Consider the following 23,351-nt stretch of genomic DNA (forward strand, 5'->3'; position numbering starts at 1 on the left):
TGCTCCTTACAAGGGTCGGGGGGGGAGCGTGGGGGTGCTGGAGCCTATCCCAGCCGGCTATGGGCAGGAGGCGAGTTACACCCTGAACTGGTTGCCAGCCAATCGCAGCGCAAAATAACGACAATCCGCTTATTTATTTATTTATTTATTTATTGGACTGTGTATTCATATCGGCTGCTGCCGATCTTTGTTTGGGCGACACGAGCGCATTGACGTACAAGTAAGCATTCAACTATAACATTCACACCTGTTGACGATTTAGAGAATTTTAATGAACCCAAAAGTTAATGCTTTTGGAATGTGGGGCCAGTAATCTCAGCCTGACGACAGAGTAGCCCCAAAATTAGATAAACAAGCATTCGCACTCACAGCATATACCTCTCTAAGAGTATAAAATAGACGCAAATAGACGTTTTGGCCAATTGGAAGCCAAATATAAATAAACAAACGCCCACATTTCACACCTACCTGAACTGACTTTTGTAATAGTTTGGTCACTCACTTTATTAATTAAACTTTATAAAACTATCATAGATAGATAGATAAGATAGATATACAGACTAGCTATGTATAATGTAATTGCAAAGCTGTTATAGAAAACTAGATTTTGTTCCACAATTTATTGTTTTTGTAAGTGCCCCTAAACCCTTCGGCTGAAATAGTGAGAATTGAATGACACTCCTTAAAGTCATCACCACAGTGGGTATACTATAGAAACCGAGTGTAATAATTCATCATTGTAATTGTGAAATATTTCGGGTCCAATCTTTCTAAACTAGTATTCATTGTGTTTGGGCAAACTGTAACGTGATTCTGTAGTTGTTATTTTTTAGATCCATTTGACGACATGTAATTGCTGACAGCGTCCCCTCCAGCCTCCACGTCGTAAATGTCAGGCTGATGGTTACACGGCTTGACGGGCAGCTGAACTTATGGACTACGTTTGATCTTCTCCGCCATTTTGATCGGTGACACCACCGGTCGTCGTTGATTTCGGCTGGTGTCGGTGCGGTCGACAGCGCTCCAAGACCACCGCGCTCTGGCGGATGGATGATGAGTGGAGGACGACATTGCTAGCGTGAAGCTAACATACGCCACAATTGGAAGAGAAGAGCCCCCTATAATGGGCCGCTCCGGGTGACCTGACAGTCCAAGCTTAGAGGATGACCGAGAACGATGACGACTGAAAGGTAAGCCTTCCCTTGTCACATAAAAAATATTTTTATTTAAAAAGGAAGTCAAGTGGAAAGTGCTGACGCAGAGCCGAGGGGGTTGACCGAGGAGGTCAGCTATCGCTAGCTCGTCACATATAGCACGATAACAAATAATACAACACAATTATCTTTCCTTTACGGTCTGAAATGAACGCTACGGACACTCGTGGAAGCCCACAGGGAATGTGTTGTAAACTGGAGAAAAGCCAATTGAATTGTAGTTATGTTAATTAAATGAATGGTAATTAAGCTCGTGTCAAGGCTGTGTTACATGTCAAGTGACGCTCTTTTGCAATTTACTCCGACCGACCATTATAACATTTGTATATTTTGCTAAATCATTGTTTGTGCTATGAAACATTTTAAAAAATCCATACATCTAAACTACTGTCCTTCTTGATCACTTTACATTATTACAACTATACATATTGTACACGAGAAAATTCAGACCTCCCACCCACCTAAAAAAATGTCACAGAAAGTATACAATACTGAAATTTCTTAATTTGCTTACACATTTACTTAGCGTGAAATGCGGTCTTGTTGAGTTGAACACAGACATTCTGTTGAATGAATGGCAACAGGAGATTCATAGGTCAATTGTACCTTTTGCCATCTAGTGGAAGAGCATTTAATTGTTTCATTATCACTGGCAGAGATGAAAATGGGTAAATGTTCTATTCTCCTTCACCTGTTAGAAACTTTCCTATCTGAGTGAGATAACCTGGAAGTACTTTGTGAAAAGGTTCTTCAAATTCTAAAAATGTTTAGGAAATGTGCTTTTTTAACCCACCTTTACCATATGTTGCACTTGACCAACCTTTACGAAAGAATATTACTCATAATCCTTGATAGCAGCAATATTTACAGCAACAGGATGAAGTTAAATCACAACATTGAGGGCTAAAAAAAACATAGAAATTATGCAATTATTTTTTTCAAAATTATTTAGTCCTAAGCCAAATTCATTTAGTCAACCATTTCCACATGTTGTTTTATAGCACCAATCACAATACCAAATTCTCTCCATACAGCTAAGAGCACGGTTCGCCGCTGACGTCAGCCATGTTTTGGAAATTTGACCTCCACACAGCTTCTCATCTGGAAGCATTACTCGACAAGGATGATGTCACGCTCGCTGAGCTCATGGACGAGGAAGACGTGCTGCAGGAGTGCAAGGCTCAGAACAGGAGGTCATTATTATTACATCTCCTCTGCCTCCATCGTTGGCATCTCGCTGACTCAACTGACTTTTCTTTTCATGATGGCTTCCGTAGACTCCTCCTGTTCCTTTGCCAGGACCAGTGCATGCAGGAGCTGGTTCGCAAGATTACCACCGAGCCTCCTGCTGGTATAGAGGAGACCAAGCGATTCAAGTATATGCCGCTTATGCTGATGGTTACATCCGCATTTTGTGCCCAAATCATGTTCACAAGCGTGTGTTGTGTTGATTGACAGGTATTCAAATATAGCATGCGAGTTGTTGACAAGTGATGTGGGCGTGATCAACGACAAGCTGGGCAATGAGGAGCCTCTCTTGGAAAGTCTGTATGCCTTCCTGGAGCAGCCCTCCCCTCTCAACCCCCTGCTGTCATCATTCTTCAGCAAGACCATTGGGAACCTCATCGCGCGGAAAACTGAGCAGGTAACATCTATTACTTCCTCTCTTTTGTCAAAGGTTACCTTTAATTGTACGCACTTTCCTTTTGCTATTTTGCTATTTTGAAAAAAAAGCAAGACACTCCCAATTTTCTGTGTCATTGACACTTGGAACTAATTCAGAGCTAAATGACTGGCTTTGGCTGGCATGGTGGTTGTCACTTACGCTTGCAGAACCGCAGTTGACCTTGTGACCTTGATGTTCCTGACTGTTGTGTTCAGGTGATTAGTTTCCTGCGGCGGAAGGAGGGATTCCTCGCCTTGGTTCTAAAGCACATCGACACGTCGGCCATGATGGATGTGCTGCTACGACTTATTAGCTGCGTGGAGCCGCCACCTCTTCGACTGGAGACTCTCACTGTAAGAGACGAATAAACGCCTCGTTTATATAGTGACGGACACACTCATATTTCCTTTTGTATTTATTGTTTACAGTGGCTGAATGAAGAAAAGTTGGCCCAGAGACTCGTAGACATCATTCATCCGGAGATGGATGAAGAGGTACATGCGAATTGTAGTCATTTTGCAACAACTCGTCAGAATCTGCCTGCCTTAATTGAAAGCAGTGGTACCTTGACTTACAAGTTACTGTTATACCCTCGTATGTGGGCAAGGAGAGCCACAGTTGCCGACGCATTGGCAGAGGACATTCACAAGAAGCAGTCAGTCACATTAAACTAAAACCAGGGTTTTAATATTTTGATTCTTTTTTAAATTTTAGTTAGTTTTTATTTCATTTTGACTTTTGTTAGTTATTAATTTTGAGAGCAGTTTTGGTAATTTTTAATACATTTAAAAATCTACCCTGAAAGCTCATGTATTATAATGAATTACTAAATATGAAAATAAAAGACAGGGCGGCATGGTGAATGACTGGTTAGCACGTCCGCCTCCCAGTACTGAGGACTCGGGTTCGAGTCCAGGCTCCGGCCTTCCTGGGTGGAGTTTGCATGTTCTCCCCATGCCTGCGTGGGTCTTCTACGGGTACTCCGGTCTCTTCCCACATTCCAAAGACATGCATGGCAGGTTAATTGGGCGCTCCGAATTGACCTTAGGTGTGCTTGTGAGTGTGAGTGGTTGTTCCTCTCTATGTGCCCTGCGATTGGCTGGCAGTTCAGAGTGTACCTCGCCTACTGCCCAAAGCCAGCTGAGATAGGCTCCAGCACCCACCGCGGCCCTTGTGGGTAACAAGCGTTTCAGAAAATGGATGGATGGATGAAAATTGAAGACATTTTTGCTGTGATTGTTGGTTTTGATGAAAGAAATGTCGTGTCAGTTATCATTTGTAAATAATATTAAAAATAATATTACTTCATTTCATCTACAAAAATGTTTTTCAATTTTGGTTTGTCATTTTGGTTAACCATAATAACCTAGACTATAACCAACTAGCTCTAGCCAAGCCTCTTAACTGGCACAAATCTAACACATGAATACTACAGTACATACAGAAATTTTGCTTTATAAAACCAATTTATTTACTTTTCTTGGCCATGCATCAAATTGTATTCGCAAGTCAAGGTACGGCTGAAAACTCTTAATAGCAGTCCAGCATCGACAATTTCGATTCTGAAGGTCCACGTGGGTGTGTGTTATTTCTGTCAAGAGGCAGTCCAACGCGTCCCAGACTTTGTGCGACATCATTCGTTTAAGCAGAGACCAGGCCAATCAGCTTCAGGAGCTGTCCCAGTCTGACCCGTTGCTCACCGTGCTCGAGTCGTAAGTCACACAGACACAAACGCTTCTCATCAAGCTTTTTGGACACACACATAAGATGGTGTCCGTCTCTGTCCTGCAGGCAGGAGTGTGTGGAGCAGCTGCTCCAGAACATGTTCTCGGGAGACAGGACTGAGAGCTGCATCGTCAACGGGATTCAGGTTCTGCTCACTCTGCTGGAAATCAGGAGGCCTGTGTGGGTTGCCAACCTTACTTACATTTATTAAACTTAGCGTTGCTGTGAAGTTGCCCAAACGCTCCATTTCAAGCTCTTCTTTCTTTCTTTTTTTTCATAATGGCAGCGTGGACGGTGTCATGGACGCTCAGGGGTTTGAGAGAAGTTACACCGTGAACAGCAGCATCCTGTTGGCCATTCAGCCGCACTTGCTTCATTTCCACCAGCTACTTCTGGAGCCTCCCAAAGTCCGTAAATAAGACGCATGAGAACATTTGGAGGGCTTCCTGAGAGTGTCAGTCTCTTTGATGTCTTTCCCGCATTTAGCGAAATCCTATGCTGACAACTTTGGGCGTGCTGGAGGAACCTTTGGGGAACACTCGGCTGCACGTGGCCAGACTCGTGGCCTCCCTGCTGTACACCAGCTCCGCCAGCCACGCAGTCATAGCGCAAGAACTCTGCCAACTCAATACAATGGACCTGCTTTTGGTGAGAGACGAACCCACACTTTTCATTGTGCGTTGTTGTGCAACAATGACCCAATTGTCCTTTCAGAACTCGTTCTTCAAGTACACCTGGAACAACTTCCTGCACCTCCAAGTGGAGCTATGCGTGGCGGCCATCCTGCGGCCTTGTGCCCACGAAATGAGACTTCAGCCGGGCCTCGTCTCCCAAGATGACGTCAAGCCTCCTCAGGGTGCGTCGCAGGAGCGGGCTTTGACGGAGGTCGCAGTCACCCAAGATAATTCTGCACATAATTTATTAGTGACGCACGTAAGTATCTAACATGCTGATGGAATCTTTGGTGCTGTTTGACAACTAATTATCGTTTTTCTCAAGTTATTTCAGCATTGCCACCTCGTGCAGAGGATTCTACTGGCCTGGGAAGGGAATGATAAAAGCCAGTAAGTAGAAGATTATTGAGATTGCAGGACTGTTTGTTTACTACTGTATGGGATGATCCAAGTGTGAAATTGTCTGTTTTAGGTCAGAAGGTGGAATGAGGAGAGGCTACATGGGGCATCTAACCAGGATCGCCAACACGATTGTCCACAATCTGGAGAAAGGCCCGGTTCACACCCAAATTAGTAATCTCATCAGCGGTACGAGTAGGCAGTGCAGTGTTCCCTTGTTTATCGCGGGTGTTTCATTACAAAAACTACCAGCGTTAATTAAAAAATAAAAATAAAAATCCTGTTAATTATATATATATATATATATATATATATTTTTTTTTCCATTTTGGTATGATTTTTACTTTATTATAAATGCTTTTTCATTCATTATATATTCTTTTTTTTTCATTTACATTCATTTTTTTCCATTAAAGTTGGGGGGGGGGGGGTTAATTTACTTATACAGCACAGTATATATTTTCTTCATTTATTATGTTTTTTTCGTTTTGGTATGATTTTTATTTGATTGTGAATGCTTTTTCATTCATCATTTGTTTTTTTTTCATTTACAGTCATTTTTTTGATTAAAAGTGTTTATTTTATTTTATTTAGGCTTACTTATACAGCACAATATTTTTTTTCTTTTTCAATTAAGTGTTTTTTATGTACTTATTATATACAGCACAGTATATATATATTTTTTATTCTAAATATTTTTTCGTTCATACTATATATTTTTTTGTTATGTTTTAAAAGTTTTCCCGCCGGCGTTTTCGGCCTTCTATCTCCAGAATGCGATGTCGTGGAGCGACGCAATAGACACCGTTGGAAAGGTCTCGTCGAGATGTAGGGTTCGAGAGATACGAACGCGCAAAGACCAAAAAAAAATAAACAAACCAAAGAGCATGCTGTAAATTGAAATAAATAAAGCACGCTATCCACGAAACGAGGCCGTGAAAGATAAACCTGCGATAAACGAGGGAACACTAATTCATTCACGTTCATATCACTACTTGACTATCACTTATTGATACTGTATAACGTGTGCACAAAATGCTAGTTTGTTGCCACAATATACACATTTGTAGCCATAAAATAGGTATGACTTGCATGTAAACTACCATTTGCCAGTTTATAACTACCCCCATACCTTCCAATGACCTACCTAGGGTTCCGTATAATGGTTTTTTGTTTTGTTTTTTTCCTTTTTGGCTGTAGAGCTACCAGATGACTGCAGGGGGCGCTGGGAGACTTTTGTGAACCAGACGCTTTCCGAGACCAACAAGAGAAACGCCATAGATCTGGTAAACACATGCAATACATAACATAGCTTTTGATCTTATAAACTCTCCCTACGTTCTGTTTGTGTGTTTTAGGTCGGCAGCGGTAATCCGCGGCCATCCTCGGAAGATGACATGGAGAGCCCCTTCCCAAAAGAATTGACACTCCAGCAGGTTTCAGCGCACACGTGAAATATAATGTGTTTGCGAGGATGCCTTGTAAGCATAACCGTATTTGTATTTATGCTTCAGGCTTTCTCAGACTACCAAATTCAGCAGATGACGGCGAATTTTGTCGATCAGTTTGGTTTCAACGACGACGAGTTCACCGATCACGACGACGGCATTGGGTGAGTGTGCGAGATGTGCATGTGATACTTTCGTCTAAAGCTTCTGTCTTTGCAGGGCAACGTTTAATCGAATCGCAGAGATTAATATCAACATTGACGCAGGCCAGGACAGTGTGAGTTTAAGAATCGCACAGATTGTTATTGTGGTTTTAGACGATACAGTGCTGTTTTTCTGTATTAAAACACAATGAGAGCGCTACGTCTACTTTGCAGGCCAATACGGCTTCGTTTGACGCCTGCGCCAAGGAGAGGATTCAAGCCTTTGATGATGATGAAGAGGACATCTGGGAGGAAAAAGAATTCAGCTATGCAACACAAACGAAGTCAAGGAACAGGTTTGCAGATGTTCTTCTTGCAGCCTTTAGTCATCCTCAATGGTGTCACGATGTGTAAATGTTGATTTGATCTACCCAATCAAGGTTCGGTGGCTCGCAGGCAGCCCAAGGACAAGCCCCGAGTAAAGCGTGCGATAGGTCAGCGACTTCTGACAAAGCGGCCAGCTCAGATTCTGACGACGGAGAGGAGCTGAAAGACGACATGGATCCGTTCTGCAGCCAGACGGCGGCCACAAAGAGTGAGATAGCATATGATCATCATACCATTGTTTGGGTCGCTCGGAGGGAATGACAGGCTTTGAGTAAGTGCCTCATGTTCATTGTCCCTCAGACTCCGGCTGGATTGCAGACTTTGGCGAGGTGAACTCAGAGGCTCCCACGGCAGGCGGCGGCTTTGCAGCCTGGGATAGCCCCCAGCCCGCTGCCACAGAGACAGAGGAGAAGGGCTGGGCCAAGTTTACAGACTTCCAGCCTTTCTGTTGGTGAGCCTGCAAAAATGCCTGCTCGTACCCAGCAATACGATCACAGCTGGAAGTTTCGCAGCTAAATGTCTCCAACCACCATGAGGTTTTGTTTCCGCTCGTTGCCCGCACAACTTGAAGAGACGCCAAGCCCTAAATTCGGTGTCAAACTTTAGCAACGTGCAGTTAGTGGCATTTATGAGGGGCAGAACAAGGCCGGGGCGACATTCCAAAGGAGAAACCGCCAAACGTGCTCAGTGAATTTATTCCTCAGTCCAGTCCTACAGGCCCTCTCTGAGGGTGTCTCATCCAGAACATTCAGTGTAAATGAATTAATGGCTATCTGGAGTCGACATGGTCCCAGTGTAATAAAGTCTTTTGATAATGCCCTCATATGTGGGAAAGGAGAGCCGCACAGTCACCAATGTCATTTTAAGCCACTTAATAAATACTGGGAGAACCGTAAAACAAAAACAACAAACACGGTCACGCATAGGTCGCTGTCAGCCCACGCACCCCACCAAGTCCCGCCTCTTAAAAGGTGCATGTACAGTAAAGTTATTATAATACACACAGTATTTTATCCATACACATTATATTGTTGCTTAAGGACATTTTTGTTGTGTAAAAGTGTGTTTATAGTGTGCGAATGGAGTAAAATTAATATTACAAAAATGACAATTTGTCTTACGTACATAGTCTCAATCACAGAATTTCACCACTGGTGTGTCTGGAATCCCACAATAAAGGGGGGTTCACTATGTAGGTATGTATTTTTTTTTTTTTTTTTTTTTTGCTAGTCCAAGGTGTCAGCCGCTGAATGTTTGGATGATGTCGGAAATTAAATTTAGAGTTGGGAATGCAAGGAATGTGACCTCCCGGACTTTCACCCGACTTCTCAAAATGGTTGTGGTGTGTCTGTCATGCTCTCACTCATGTTTTTGACATAATATATCCCCAGTTCTGAAACAGGCCCCCAATGCAGCTCACCTGTGGACTCGGACCTTAGCACCAAACCAAGTCAGAATCGTAAGATGTGTTTGGTTGTTTTTTGTAATGGAAATACAAACTTTAAAAAGAGTGTGATTAATCCCTCCGCGCTAAATAAATCTCATCTCTTCGCTCCAGCCTGTGTATGGAGCGTATGTGGGGCGAGGAAAGCCCCCCTGGTGGCGTCGGACAGCTCCTCTTCCGGCAGCTCTGACACCGACGAAGATGAAAGCAAGGCCAGCCAGACGGCGGCCACGGAGACCACCAAGACCGGCGACGGCAAGGAGACCATCCGGCTCACCGTGGATGCCAAGAACGAGCGTGCCATGTTCAGCAGGTACAAGAAACATGCTCCTCGACTAATACTTTTGCGTCAAGAAGCAGTGGATTAGATTTAGTCGTCACATCGCCTTCATTTGAGTCACTGAAAGTTTATTCTATCTCCAATCTACTATTTCTCATAAAGATCGTCCCTCCTTTATCCCGCAAAGCTTTTCCCTCTCCCTCTCTCTTCTCTTTGTTGCTGTTCTGATATCACCCCCACCTGTTTCTTCCCACCTGTTTCACCCCCCCCCCCCCCCCCCCCCCCCCCCCCCCCCCCCCACCGCCCTCAGAGTATTCAGACCAGCCACTAGACGGTATGTGAAGCGTGTGATGATTTCCTGACATTTATATGAGAAAGCAAATGTTCTTAGCAAAAAGACGGGACGTGTGTCTTGCTTGTTGCCATGAACAAGGATGCGCGTGACGATCAAGACTAATTTATCTAACTAACCACTACATACCCTGACATTTAGCTTAGCTAGTCCCTATTCCCAACACCGGTCCAGCATTAACACATCCATAAATAGCAAAAGGAGTGTCTGTGGTCTCACATGTGTGCCACAGATGTTTGCAATGATGACATATCCAGTGCATCATTTCCTATTAAACATCCAGCGAGTGTCTTCTCTGTGCAGCGAGCAAGTGGGGAAGGTCCCCGTTTTACCACATTGCATGCTTTCAACAAAAACTCTCTTCAATCAAAGCCAATGCATTAGCACGCGACTAACAAATACTCCGAGTTCCCCCTCTCCCTTTTACAAGCATGCACAATTTGATCCTTGTTTGGGCTGCACAGCTGGGCACAGTCAAACAGTACATAACGACAGTGTGCTTTTAACCGGGATGTGCAACCAATGTTTTTCTGACGGGAGCTCATGTGGCCAACCCTCATTTTCTCCTCTTTGCCAAGACCACTGTTTTTTGTTTGTTTCTTTTGAAGTCACGCAGAGAAGACAGCAGAGGACAAAGGGAAAGGAACTGAGGCGGATGCGGAATCTGGAACGAAACAGGGGGGCTGTCCCAGTCCAACTGAGACCAGTCCTACCCAGCAGCTTGCTGCTGTCACACAGTAAGTGGATGTTCTGAGTTACTTCCTCAAATTGGATCTAGGGGTGTTTCCTCAAATAGCAGCTGGAGGTGTCTGTTTACTTGACTGCAGGGCATTTAAAGAGGTATTTCCTCAAAAAAATGGACATTTGTTCTACAAAGATTGGAGTCTTTAAAGTGGAAGTCACCTTAACTCATTCAAACCCAAAAACGTATAAGTTTTTTAATACTTTGTTCTTTACTCCCAAAAACGTATTTATACATTTTTTGTTTTGTTTTTATGCTAGAGCATACAGCTTCTGACGAGAAGAGGTTGCTAAAGCAATGGTAGTTATTACCAAAAAAATGGCCAACAGGTGGCAGCAGAGTATAAGCGATCAGCCAGGGCTATGCAGCTCTTTTTGCCAATGTTTTCAACAGGTTTGTAAATAATGATGAAAGTTAGCTAAGGCTAATTGCTGCAAAACGGAAACAGATGCAAATAAACTTTTTTCCTGATTAAAGAATAGACTAATATTTCTTTTGGTAGGTTTTATAGCAATAGAACATAATATTCTGTGGACCTTGCAAAATCAGTCAAAATCCAGTAAAACAGCCAAGAGCGAAGGGGGCTGCTTCAGTGAAAATGGCTGGGAGTGAATTATTTCTTGACAATAATATGATATATGTGATCTCACTAGTCTACATGACATTGTGATTAATATTACATTTGCGGAATATGTTATGAAGCGAAATCTAGCAGTTTTTATCCATCTTAGGGGGTGGCCATTTTGCTACTTGCTGTCGACTGAAGAAGACATCAAATGTTGCTCAGGGCTCAGGCAACGACCAATCACAGAGCACCTGTTTTCTCAAGCTGAGCTGTGATTGGTTGTTACCTGAGCAACAGTTATCTCAATTTCACTCGACAGCAAGTGGCCACCTTCTGACATTGATAATAACTGCTGGATTTTATGGCTTAACTCCTATTCTGCTAATGCAATATTAGCCAGAAGGCCATATTTACATATTGACTACGGGGGCTGCATAGAGGGTTTGCATTTTGGGTTGACTTCCCCTTTAAACTCCACCATAAACATCAGCTTTACAGATGCCAAACCCACTCTACAGGCAGTGTGTCATACAATGACATCTACTGCAACACAGAGTGGCGGTAACTAAAATCAACTGTCCTGAGGAGAGTGAAAGGCGTCCAATTAATTAAGGTGTGGCATTCAATGCCACTAAATGAGGAAATGTCACACATGCTCAGAATGTTTATTTTGGGGGAGAGAAAAACAAACAATTACGGCCCGCCTCAATTCTCTCCATTGTTCCCTTGCACTCTAACATCCTCTTGTCACATACCATGGAGCCCAGTGCTGTTTTATTGCGTCTAATTGCAGTCATCCTCACTGTAAACCTCTTCTCTCTTTTTTTTTTTTTTGTTAATTTGTTTTACAGAGAGAAGCAGCCCTCCGCCAACGGACCAGCCTAACCACATTATCATCATCATAATCATCATCATCATCATCATCATTATTACCAACGGCGACCCATCCACATGCAGCGACGCCGTTCTATGATTTCTCTTAGCGGCCATGTTTGTCAGCCCAGTGGCACACTTGCATTCATTGCTCGTGAAGCATGTCCCACAGCCAAATGAGGTTACACATTAATGATCTGACCAAGACAAAAACAACAGTCGGCGGGGCTTATCTTGCGCATGAATCGGAGCCCGGTGCGAGTTTTGCCGCATTTTGACTGTTGACATTTCAAACAACAACAAAACAAATTTACAGTATGTTTTATTTTTATTTGTTTATATAACTTTTATTTAGCCACTTTGTCAATCTCATTGAGATTAAAGATTTCAAGAGAGACCTAGTCATGACAGGCAGCAGCGCAAAAAAAAAAAAAAGTTAAAAAATACAAAGTGTATGGAAAGCTGTATGTGCATTTATTCCATATCCTTGATATCCAGCTTAAGTTAATAAGGAAAAAAAAAAACATTACTAATAAATAACAGTTCCATTAGTGCACCCTAGTTCGTTTACTGAAAGTAGGTATCAAGGATATGGTGACAGGCAAATATTTTCAACATCATAATGATTATACCTGATCGGGCATATCGGAAAAATGGAGAATCATGTGTGTCTCTGCTCTAGTTTAAATGTGCGTGTGGGAGAGAGAGTGTGAGCTCTGTCCGAGGTGCAGAGGTTACTCAGGTCCGAGGAGAGGTATGCCCGATACAAAAAGAAAGCACACACACACTGTGTTATTAAAAAAATAATAATAAATCCTCCAAAAAGACACAGATGTGCATGTTCCCATTCATACCTCCTCGGAAACTGTCAGTGTACTATTGTGATCTTTGCACCTGTATTAGGTTGTGGCTACTCTTGGTAATGAACGTAATATAAATGTATAATATACACATATAATCTATTTTTGGAACAAAAGATAGAAAAAAAGTGTGTGTATGTTTATGTGTCGTTGAAATGAGGCAATAATGATGTTTTGGTATTCCAGCATCAGTTCCAGAGGAAGGTGTGAATGTATGTGTGTGTAGTCTTCCATATCATTGCGCTAATAACTTCATAGCGCATTAGGCACTCAGCTGGAAAGTGAGATTTTTATTTTTATTTTTTTTGCATAGCCATTGTCTTGTTGCTACTTGTCCGATGTCGATGACAAAATAAAAGTTGGTACCAAGTGCGTTTCCTCACACAGTGACCAGGGGCGTTTGTTTACTTGACTGCAGAGAGTGTGAAGCGTTTATTCAGGATAAGGCGTTTATTTACCTTTCCATTTGTCTCCTAGGACCGTTGGGGACTTTTAGTTACACATTGGCTCTGTGGAATTATTTGCAGGTAGCACATTGCTCTAGTGGTGAGCGTGTCTGCCTCACAGTTCAGTGGTTCAGGGTTCAAATCTCGCTGTGAAGTTGGTGCGTTCTCCCTCACGTTTACAGGGGGTTTCACCACGCACTCTGATTTCCTCCCACATTCCAAAAAGATCTATGTTAGGTTCAGTGACTGCTTGTTTAGCTCTGTTATGTAAAATGGATGAATAGAACAATTTGGGTAGATCTCAATCTGATTCACAAGCACTTTTTATAAAGACTCCTTTAGACTGTAGAATGGCGCTCATGTACAGTACATGTTTGAATAAGTTTTGCTTTCTGCCAAAGCCCTTGAGTAGTTCCAGCCTCTATTTTTGGCAGACATTAAAATCCAAAGCAGCAGTGTTTTCTTTTCCCCCTTTAATGAATGTGATGCTTTTATTTGTTCCATGTATGAAGTGCACAAAGAAATCAGGTTTCAGGGAGGAGGAAAATGGGGCTTTTTGACCGCTGAATATGTCAAAGTCGTTTCTAGTGCAGGAGATTGCTACGTAGACGTGACTGTGTAACGGCACGATGCATTGTGGGAATGGCAAAATAAAGCAATGTTGTGAAATGCCTTTCTTGTTTGTCAGAAACTGATGCTGGTGTATTTATTTTTGAAAGCAATGTGTCTGTTATTATTGCTGTCACTTTAGCTTGTAAATTCAGATATGAACTTAATAAATATGTCAAAAGAAATGTGAGTCAGTGTATGTGTGTGACACGGATGGACATGCACAAATGCACAGTAGCAACATCAGGCTCAAATATGTTTACCTTGAGGGCAGGTGAACTCATGGATGACGGAGCTTCTTGTTGAACACTGTCAACAACTCCTTGGACGGCAGTTGACTTCCCACTGAAAATCATAAAGTCAATTCATTATTTTTAAATATTTTTGGACATGGAGTGAAATGAAGATGAAGATTATTAGTAGTCAAGGAGCCGATATTCATTTTCAGTTAAAAAAAATAAAATAATTGTTTTAATGTCGAACAAAAACAAATGGTTAAGAAAATTCCCAGGGTCAGAAACATCTCTTATAAAGTTTACATTTATATAAATATTTCCCTGAGATTAAAATGGTTTTATATTTACCTTTTATCTGCCGTCAATATGCCCATTATTTGGGCCGATAATCGATCTATACCTAGATTTTACATTCTATGTAAGACCCTCGTGAAAATGAGATGGCTCCTCAGCTCAAGGTGCTATCTATAACTTTCAAAACGGAAATTGGCTTACACTCTGAAAATTGGAGGCTCTTCACCCAGCCAAGCTTCCAAGTCATGGGCAGAAATTACAATATTGTTTCCTTGCCACAGTGAATTCAGCCTGTTTTGAGGGGGCGGCCCCATTTCATGCAAATGAGCCACCTCTCACTCAATCTGTGCTTCTAATCTATCACCGCATCTCTCCTCATCTTTGATCGTGTAGGCTGGCGGCCAGCCTTGCTACTAAGTCATAGGCAGTTTTGAAAAATGTTTTGTCACCTTGTGGAATCTGTTTTTGGTGTTTCACTCAAACGCACAATTGAGAACTGTGAGGCAGACCTGCGAACCACTAGGTCACCGCGCTGCCATCATCAGATCAAGTTACACCACAACAGCATTCATTGCTGTGGGCAGTTTTGTCCCTCCTCTCTTTTTAGTCACCTTTACTTTGTCCTGTGCATCTGCTCCTCACACACACGCATTATGGAAAGGGGAAGGGGTGGAGTATTCCAACTAGTGTTGGAGAAACCTGCCTGTCCGCTCATAGCCGAGGAGGCGGCGCTTGTGGGGCGTGGGACTCCAGACAAAGAGACACACTCACTCACTCACACACACACACGACTGAAGTCGGACAGCTGGAAACGATCTTCAACTCCTGGGACTACTTTTTCTTTTTTTCTTTTTTTCCCTGCCAGCTAACAAAGTTGTCAAAAAGAAAAAAAGGAGCGGGGGAGCTGAGTCTTTTCCAGCTGTGTGGATCCATAAGTTGTTTTAGCACATGTTGTGCGTAAAAGTGCGTGCGTATTAGCGTGCTCGGGATGGAAACTAGGGGCTGGCTCTGCTCTTAGCTTGCCGCCATGGGGGGTTGCCATAGTTACCCCACCGCCACCAAAGCGGACGGCAACGCTCCTCCTGACGTCTGCGATGGCAAACTGTAAGTTGCGCTTTTACATTTTCTCACTTAAAAAAAAAAAAAAGAAAAAGAAGCAGGAATGTTCTGCAGATAAGAGCGTAATGTGCGCGTCGCATATTTGCGCGATGGCATCAGCGGATTCCTCGGGCAGACGAGTCGCGCAAAGCGAAAGCAACGAGCTGAAGTTACTGCGCAAATGTTTGCTCTTTGAATGCATGCTGTCGATTCCACCCAGGGCGACGGGACAGCAGGCAAAGATAAACACGCGTCACCTCCACTTGCCCAGTGTTTACGTACAAACAGGCCAGCTGTGGGTCCATTGTGCGTTTGTGTGTAGACCACCTCTATAGGCCCAGAGGCCTTAAAGGGGTTCAAGGAAAAGAAGTCCAGGCAGGACAGGATGTTCGCTCCATTTCCTTCTACCAAGCCTCTCAGTTCTTTGGGGGAATTTCCACCAAGGGGTACGAAAATAGGCACGGTGGACTAATGGTTAGCACATCTGCCTCAAGGTCACGAGAGTTTTTTTTTTTTTTTTTTTTTCCCATTACATCAGCACGTGAAGAAAAGGGACGACCTACCTGAAGCATCAAGCGTGATGGTGACAGCAGGGTGAAGTAGTGGATAGCACATCTGCTTTACAGTCACGAGGTTCTGAGTTCGAGTCTCATCCTCTGTTGAGTTTGCATGTCCTCCCGTGCTTGTGTGGTTTTCCGCGGTTACTCTGACTTGCTCGCTCATCCCAAAAACATGCAGGACAGGCTCCAGCTCACCTGCAACCCAAATAAGGACAAGCGGCATTAAATATGGATGGATGGGTATTAATATAATCATATCACTGTACTAGGGATTTGTTATGTTCATGGGTAAATGTGACTTGCTGTATGTAAAAAAAAAAATCTATATAAACATAATGCTAGTTCTGGATTTTTTTTGGGTTTATTTTGAGAAAAATGAAAAATACAGCCAGCAGAAAAGTTTGATTCAAATTATTTGACAATATTTTTTTTTTCTAGGGTCGATAAACAAAATAATCAACCCTCTTCTTATAGACAAGTCCAGTTCTAAAAATATTTTAAGGTAAAAAATGTATACATTTATAAAACTTCTGCTGGCCTTGTTATTTTGTTTTTATTGCAAAAGTTTGTTTTTATTTTTTGGAATTTGTTAAATATAGGTACCTGGCAGGCTGACTTACAATATAGCAATTTTAGTATATTATAAAAAATATTAACCAAATAGTAACAGTGTCTTACTGTTTTGTTTTGTTTTTATTTCTTTTGATGTTGATGATGATCATATTCACCCATGAACATTTATGGTGTACCAATGAAACAAACAAAGCATATGAGTTAAACCAAAATAATTGATTATGAGAAAAACTAACCAATCAATGGGTTAATTTTGCTTTTAATCAAGAAAAAAAAAAAAAGTAAAAAAACAAACAAACAAACAAACAAACAAAGAAAAAGCTGCTGGTCCATTTTGTGTAATGATCTGTATACATTTTAGGGCTCACTTTTTTGGGAAGTTTTTTTTTTTTTTTTTTTTTTTTTAAGATACAGTGAAAATATGGTGCTCGCGAGTCAAGGTAACCACCACTAATGCTTGGACAGCCACTTTAAGATTGAATCCTGTGTGAACTCTACCTAGCAACACAAACGTGTGACATAACTAAAGTGAAGAATCCCAACAATTCTGCCGATCTGCATTGTTACGTTTGCTAGATAGGTATCAAGCAGCACTTTTGTCTTCTTGTCACTCACAATGTTGTCTGTGGAGCTTCTTTATTGACACTGTAGTTTTTCTTCATCAGATAATATAACAGTTAATTTGTTATCTGCCTGATATAATGTCAAAATATTTACTATGCTACGCAACAGTGGAAACAAGTACTGTTCTAAGCTCAACTGAACTGCCCTGCTTGGGAGAAATGTGGATTAATCACATTCTCAGCCACCTTGCTGACCTTCACGTTGGACTATAAGACTAAGAACAGATAGTAAGCAGGCGAGGTCAGAGCAAGTCAACGACCAGCTGCTGTCTAAAAGCAAGACGGCAGCTGCATGATTCTATTGCAAATAATACAACGACAGTGGTGCCTTGTTTTACAAGTTTAATTAAATCTTGTAAATCAATTTACTTGTAGAGTGGACAGGGCCGTGTGTAAATTCAATTCCAACTGGAAAAGACTGGTAAACGTATTCATATTTTGTTCATATCTCAAGACAAAAAAATGTGGTCAAGCCACAGCTAGTAGCTATTTCGAAAAACTATTATGTCACAAGACACTCTTATCTCAAGGCATCTTACAGCTCCAGGGCATTTCCCATTTGTTTGTTTACATTGCAATCACTTTGGCAGATACATTTAAAGCCAAGATTTATGTCCTTATTTGGTTACAAGAATATACAATATATGATTTTCCACACACATCTGAACAGGACCACACATGAGAAAGTCATTGGGATTAAACCATCCATCTATTTTCCATCCTTTCTTCCCATCTGATTTTAACCAAAAGGCAGCGTGCACCCCGGACTGGTCACCAATTAATGGCACATAAAGACAAACATCTATTTACATCTAAGGACTAACGCGTTCCAAAATCTTTGGAAGAAGCTGGAAAAAAGCCAATGGAGATTCAAACTCGGATCTGCTGAACGCGAGGCAGACTCACTAACCACCACCTATTGTGCCTCCTTGCAACATGAAGTGTAAAAGCATGTCTTTGCTGCAGCCTGGCTCGGTGCTTTGCATATGCAGTATTCAAATGTTGCCAATACTTTTGCCTTTGGTCCATTTGCCTACATTTCATCATCAGAGGGGATCCTGGGTTTACGAGTCCCGACATGTGATGTTTTGAGGTCACTAATGTTGCGCAATGAACTCGTTCCAATTATGGTGTAGAAGTGTTTTCCGGACTCTGTCTAGAAACTACCATTTCTGGAGTAAGTGGATGTGAATGCTTAAGAGTTGTTGCTTCTTGACAATAATATCTTTTATGTAACCTCACCATTCTAAACATGGCATTCTGATTAATATTACATTTGTGGAAAAAGAGTTATGAAGCTAAATCCAGCCATTTTTATCGTTGTGTGAGTTTGCTTTTGTAATTCTTGATAAACCGCAGCGTTTCTTTGCAGTTTTCCATCTAAAATTGCATTAATATTCGCTTCTTTAATTAATTCCAAAAAGATTTCTGTTTCGCCGTGCCCCTAAACATACTTTACATTATCGTGCAACGACAAATATACGTGTGACGTAATATCTGGTCCAAACATGCTATGTGTATCCGGTCTTGTCAGTGGTTATACGCAAAACCTGTTTCCGTAGCCAAAATTCGCATTTTCCTTTTTTCAATACGCTTCAAAATCCACCCCATTTTAAGCGTAGAAACTTTTTGGCGAATTTTGGGCCCTTTTTCGACTTTTTTGCGTTTCCATTAAGTTTTTTTTTTTTTTTTTTCGCATTTCTTGAAAATTGTAATAAAAATGGGTGGATGGAAACCCAACTAATGTTGCTCAGGGCTCAGGCAATGACAACCTGTGTTCTGAAGCTGAGCTGTGATTGGTTGTTACCTGAGACCTTAGCAACATTGATGTCATCTTCAGTCGACAGCAAGTGGCAAAATGGCCGCCCCTCGAGATGTATAAAAATGACTGGATTTTGCTTCATAACTCATATTCCACTAACACAATATTAACCAGAATACCATATTTAGACCAGTGGGGCTGCATAGAACATATTGTCCCAAAAAAATTGTGAGGTTGACATCCTCTTTAATAACTGAAATGCAGAATGAATTTAGAAAGGCAGGAAAGGTCGAATGTTCAACTGAGTGCCCACATCACACTGCAAAGTTGCCAATGTAGTTATATCCAGAGCGTGAAATGTATCACCTACTGCTTGTTTCATAAAATCGGCCTGTCCTTCAAAGGGGGATCAACAACAACATCCTGGCGTCACGTCCGTACCTCCAGCAGGAGTACGTGTGCCAGCACATCAACCATATGGACATGTGTGCGCTCACGTCGCTCCCGCCCGGCGTGGACAAGGCCGAGTGGTTGGCCAGCAACAGTGAGCAACTTCACTTGCAGCGACACGCCGACTAAAGATGACGCGTCGTTTCATTTTCCCCCTCTCTCCTGCAGCCGTGTCGTTTTTCAAGCACATAAACCTGTTCTCCAGCGCGCTGTCAGAATTCTGCACCCCCAGCACCTGCCCGACCGCCTGTGGACCAGGCGACACGTGAGTTAATGGTGCACGGCTCTGTGAAATGGAGCCGTCAGATAATATGATTATTTATGACGTCGTTATTTTGTGAGGTGAACCTTTAAAAGTCCTGTGTGTTTTATGTGTATTGCTGCCACCACATAAAAAGAAGGTGAAACCCAGTGAAGCGTTACGGAACAGTTAAAGAGACATGCAGTCAACCTACGCCTATTCACATGCCGCTTTATATGCCACAAATTTGAGTTTGTGTGGAACCTACAATCAGCTATTACTATTTGCAGTTATTAGATGTGTTTGCCCTAATTCAGCGACCTCAAGCTAATTTTTGTTGCGAGCCACATCACAGGGTTTTTTTTTTTTCTTCCCTCCGAGGTCCATTATGACTGTGAACCCATATAAATGTATGCTTGCTTACATACTACACAACAAATCAGTGGATAACTAGATCTGAAGTCAGAAACAGTAAAAAAATAATAATAATAATAATAATAACATAAATAGATAATAATATTTGGTCAACTATTACTCAAGTTTAAAAGTGATATATATATATATATATATATTAAAAAAAACTTGTCATAAATGTTATTAAAAGTGAAGAAAATTTGCAATTTTGATGTTTTAGCAAGTAGCACAACATGATTTGCTTCCACGGGCCACAGAAAATAGTACGGAGGGCTGAATCTGGCCCCCGGGCCTTGAGTTGTACACTACTTTGCATTAGATAAATGACAATTATAATAATACAAAAAAAAAAAAAAAACAACAACCAAAAAAAAACAGTGGTTTAGTTCTTGCTGACTCAATTATTTGTGTGGAATTTGTTTTTTTAAATACATTTTTTTTTTAAATATTTAAAAAAAAAAAAGGAATTGGGAGCAACTCCTCTTTGTTTGCAGAAAGCGCTTATTAGTTTGCATTCACTCATGGAGGTAGCAAATTACACTTGACAATTAGTGAAGCCGATCCATGCATGTGATGCATTGAGCTGACATTTCGATGATCACAAATACTAACCAAATTGTGATGTTACCATTCAGATTGTTCCAAGGCACACTTTGGTAAACAGGCAGCTCATAAAAGATTTACTTGGCTGTTTAGTTTCACACCCAACTACAGTATTTGTATAAGATAAGCCAGTAATTTTCCTAAATATGTCCTCTTTATTGACTTTCCTCTTTTTATTTTTTTTTAATTTTTTTTTAGTGTTTATGTTTGGACTGACGACCATGGCAGGAAGCTGAAATGTTCCGCTCCTCTGTACTTTGACTATGCCATGTCCTACATTCAGGACCTTCTCACAGATGAAGAGGTGTTTCCCACAAAAGCAGGTAAAAGTCCTGAATTTTCAACGCATTGCTGATTCCCTTTTAAGCACCGTTTGGAATTTCAGGCGTCCTGAATTCGAACCACCAAAACGCAAGCGGGTCCGCCTCAAAGTGAAAAAAAAAAAAAAAAGTTTCGGCAATTAACATTAAATTTGGTAGTATACTCTCATTCTCCTATGACTACAGCCCAGATGAATAAATAAATATGTTTATATATAATTTTCCAATCTGTCCGTGCGGCCTGCAGTTGAGCTCACTAACGAGCCCATGCTTGAAATTGAACAGGCAGTGAGCCATTTTGTTTTGAAGGCACCCTTTTGGGTGAATTCCACGGCTTTGATGAACTCCTATTATGAGCCCCAATTGGAACAAAGTATCAAAGACAGATGAGAGATTATAAATCACAAAATGTTTTTACCAACGTCATGTGGGCTGAGCATTGCGTCAATGTTTGAGGATCATAATAGCTTTGAGTTCAACAAAACAGGCCCATATTTCAGAGTAATTACTTTTGTGAGTACGCTCATCAATATTCAGTATTTCCACTTTTGTTTGATGATGTGCCATGATGAGATTTCTTTAATTAATGTAACATGTGTGCCTTGGCTGAACAAATGTTGGCATACACCACATCAGGAAATTTGCCGAAAATCCCTCTCAAGCTCTCACCTTTCAATTCCAGGCTCAGTGTTCCCCACCGGCTTCATCTTCCTGGTGCAGAAGGTGTTTTTGTTGCTGTTCAGAACTCTGGCGCACATCTACTGGTCCCACTTCCGTCAGACGCACGCGCTGGGCCTGCACCCGCACCTCAACACGCTATTCACGCACCTCACGCTCTTCTGCCGGCAGCACGCGCTGCTGGATGCCGAGGACACTGAACCGCTACAGGACCTTATCTTGGCTCTGGGACTGCAGGACAAGAAATGAAATGAATTACTTTGAAAGCCGTGCCCTGGTCAGCGGTATCGGGCTCCTGTTTGTGTATAGTTTTATGTTGTGATTGAAATCGTGCTGGTCATTAAAACGCCAAGACATTATTTAATTGAAAAACAAACCACACAAAATTGACGGACTTAAGTGACAATCCAAACGTGCAATCGTGTTTAACACCCGCCATAAAGTATGATACAACATTGTCAAGACTGCATGATACACCCACAGTATATCCTCTGCTGAATGATGTATGGAATGACTTAACTTGTATGTATTCTTGTGCCAGAAACACTTGTCTGAAAAATAAATATGTATATAACAGTTTAATTGAGCATGTTGACATGTCATATTGTCAAACTGGTCATTCACCCATCCACTGTTTGTAAGGGCTGGTCATCATTAGGATAATGGGTGAGTTGGGAGTCCATGCCAGCTGACTTTGGTTGATAGGTAGAGGACACCCTAGACTGGTCACCAGTCAAACACAGGCAACACACAAACAAACAACAATGGACAATTTAGTTTTGGGGATATGGGAAGAAACTGAGCCCCTGCGCTGCCTCAAATTGCTCACAGTTGGACAAACAGCACCGCCTGCTGGCAAAAAACTCAGCAACAATCCTCAACTGGGCAGCAGCCAATCACAAGTCGACCCTACTATATACAAGAGTCATGTGTTACTTTATCAGCGGTGATGCTGGAGTTGTCATGTATGTTTGCATTCCTGTACTGAAGAATTCTACCAGTGACGGAAAACAGGCTGAGTTTGATGATAAGCTTAGAAGCAAAACTGGTATCTATCGCACCGGAAGGACGTGGTAGTCAATAAATGAAAATAGTTGTCGCAGCTGACCTGTTTTCTGGGTTTGGTCACGTGATATTTGCGACATGAGGCGGTGGGCACTTGGACGTCAATTTCAGTTGACAGGGGGCAGTGTGTCATAAAATATCAGCTGACTTGGATGGCTGAAAATGGGTGAAATAATCTGCTTAATCAAATCAAATACAATATTGATTACCATGTTTAGACTGGTGGTGACATACTGCAAAACACTTTTGACTTGACTTCTGCTTTAAAATTGTTCAAATGATTGGAATTTCAGCCTCTCATCAGTAAACATTCTCAGATTTCTGTAGTCCTCCATGAAAGTGGACTAATTATCTTTGTTTGATCAAAATAAGACATTTTCAAAATGTGCTTTTGCTTTGGAAAACATCAACATTATTGCCCATTTTCTAACAGCTGCTACAGAAAGCAGTAAACGTAAAAAATAATATTGACAGAATTATTAGAATAATCAGCCCTAATTTATGTGTACTTGCGTACTTTTACTTGTGAATGGTGACAGTTTCATGTGTGACAAATTTTTTAAATTAAACACTGCTCGTATATTTCGTTGGATGAATTTCGGGGCAC

The 23,351-nt window shown here is 41.6% G+C and overlaps 2 protein-coding genes and 1 long non-coding RNA gene across 5 annotated transcripts; 2 read left to right on the forward strand and 1 right to left on the reverse strand.

The window, feature by feature from the left end:
- Positions 1-62: 62 nt before the first annotated feature.
- On the forward strand, positions 63-14,012 carry ppp6r2b (protein phosphatase 6, regulatory subunit 2b). Of its 2 annotated transcripts, XM_077516995.1 has the most exons (25): positions 63-220; positions 834-1,190; positions 2,249-2,407; positions 2,492-2,590; positions 2,673-2,859; positions 3,096-3,233; positions 3,309-3,374; positions 4,480-4,592; positions 4,672-4,785; positions 4,892-5,012; positions 5,092-5,253; positions 5,320-5,538; positions 5,605-5,669; positions 5,752-5,867; positions 6,879-6,964; positions 7,037-7,114; positions 7,193-7,290; positions 7,346-7,403; positions 7,504-7,625; positions 7,710-7,864; positions 7,957-8,107; positions 9,048-9,115; positions 9,215-9,413; positions 10,341-10,469; positions 11,891-14,012. In XM_077516995.1, the coding sequence occupies exons 3-25, from the start codon at positions 2,280-2,282 to the stop codon at positions 11,922-11,924; spliced, it is 2,706 nt and encodes a 901-aa protein (XP_077373121.1). In that variant the 5' UTR covers positions 63-220; positions 834-1,190; positions 2,249-2,279; the 3' UTR covers positions 11,925-14,012. The 2 variants fall into 2 exon arrangements, with proteins under 2 accessions (XP_077373121.1, XP_077373120.1); XM_077516994.1 differs by lacking the exon at positions 63-220 and having other exon boundaries at positions 670-1,190.
- On the reverse strand, positions 13,353-21,956 carry LOC144016196 (uncharacterized). The gene is made up of 3 exons (XR_013282858.1): positions 21,671-21,956; positions 16,019-16,210; positions 13,353-14,172 (listed from the first exon to the last, which is right to left on the reverse strand). It is a non-coding gene; the product is annotated as an uncharacterized LOC144016196 (long non-coding RNA).
- On the forward strand, positions 15,111-22,261 carry LOC144016195 (MOB kinase activator 2). 2 transcript variants are annotated; one of them, XM_077516998.1, is made up of 5 exons: positions 15,111-15,461; positions 19,378-19,517; positions 19,592-19,688; positions 20,880-21,004; positions 21,684-22,261. In XM_077516998.1, the coding sequence occupies exons 1-5, from the start codon at positions 15,385-15,387 to the stop codon at positions 21,926-21,928; spliced, it is 684 nt and encodes a 227-aa protein (XP_077373124.1). In that variant the 5' UTR covers positions 15,111-15,384; the 3' UTR covers positions 21,929-22,261. The 2 variants fall into 2 exon arrangements, with proteins under 2 accessions (XP_077373124.1, XP_077373125.1); XM_077516999.1 differs by lacking the exon at positions 15,111-15,461 and adding an exon at positions 15,502-16,049.
- The last annotated feature ends 1,090 nt before the right edge of the window (positions 22,262-23,351 follow it).

Source organism: Festucalex cinctus, chromosome 3, assembly GCF_051991245.1.
Source record: "Festucalex cinctus isolate MCC-2025b chromosome 3, RoL_Fcin_1.0, whole genome shotgun sequence".
Taxonomy (NCBI): domain Eukaryota; kingdom Metazoa; phylum Chordata; class Actinopteri; order Syngnathiformes; family Syngnathidae; genus Festucalex; species Festucalex cinctus.

Excerpts from the sequence above, each read along its gene's own strand:
- LOC144016195 (XM_077516998.1), top strand. The coding sequence starts at position 15,385 with ATGGGGGGTTGCCATAGTTACCCCACCGCCACCAAAGCGGACGGCAAC. Across the intron at positions 15,462-19,377 it reads GACGTCTGCGATGGCAAACT|GGGGATCAACAACAACATCC; the intron begins GTAAGTTGCGCT and ends TGTCCTTCAAAG. Across the intron at positions 19,518-19,591 it reads CGAGTGGTTGGCCAGCAACA|CCGTGTCGTTTTTCAAGCAC; the intron begins GTGAGCAACTTC and ends TCTCTCCTGCAG.
- ppp6r2b (XM_077516995.1), top strand. The coding sequence starts at position 2,280 with ATGTTTTGGAAATTTGACCTCCACACAGCTTCTCATCTGGAAGCATTA. Across the intron at positions 3,234-3,308 it reads TTCGACTGGAGACTCTCACT|TGGCTGAATGAAGAAAAGTT; the intron begins GTAAGAGACGAA and ends TATTGTTTACAG. Across the intron at positions 9,116-9,214 it reads CACCAAACCAAGTCAGAATC|CCTGTGTATGGAGCGTATGT; the intron begins GTAAGATGTGTT and ends TCTTCGCTCCAG.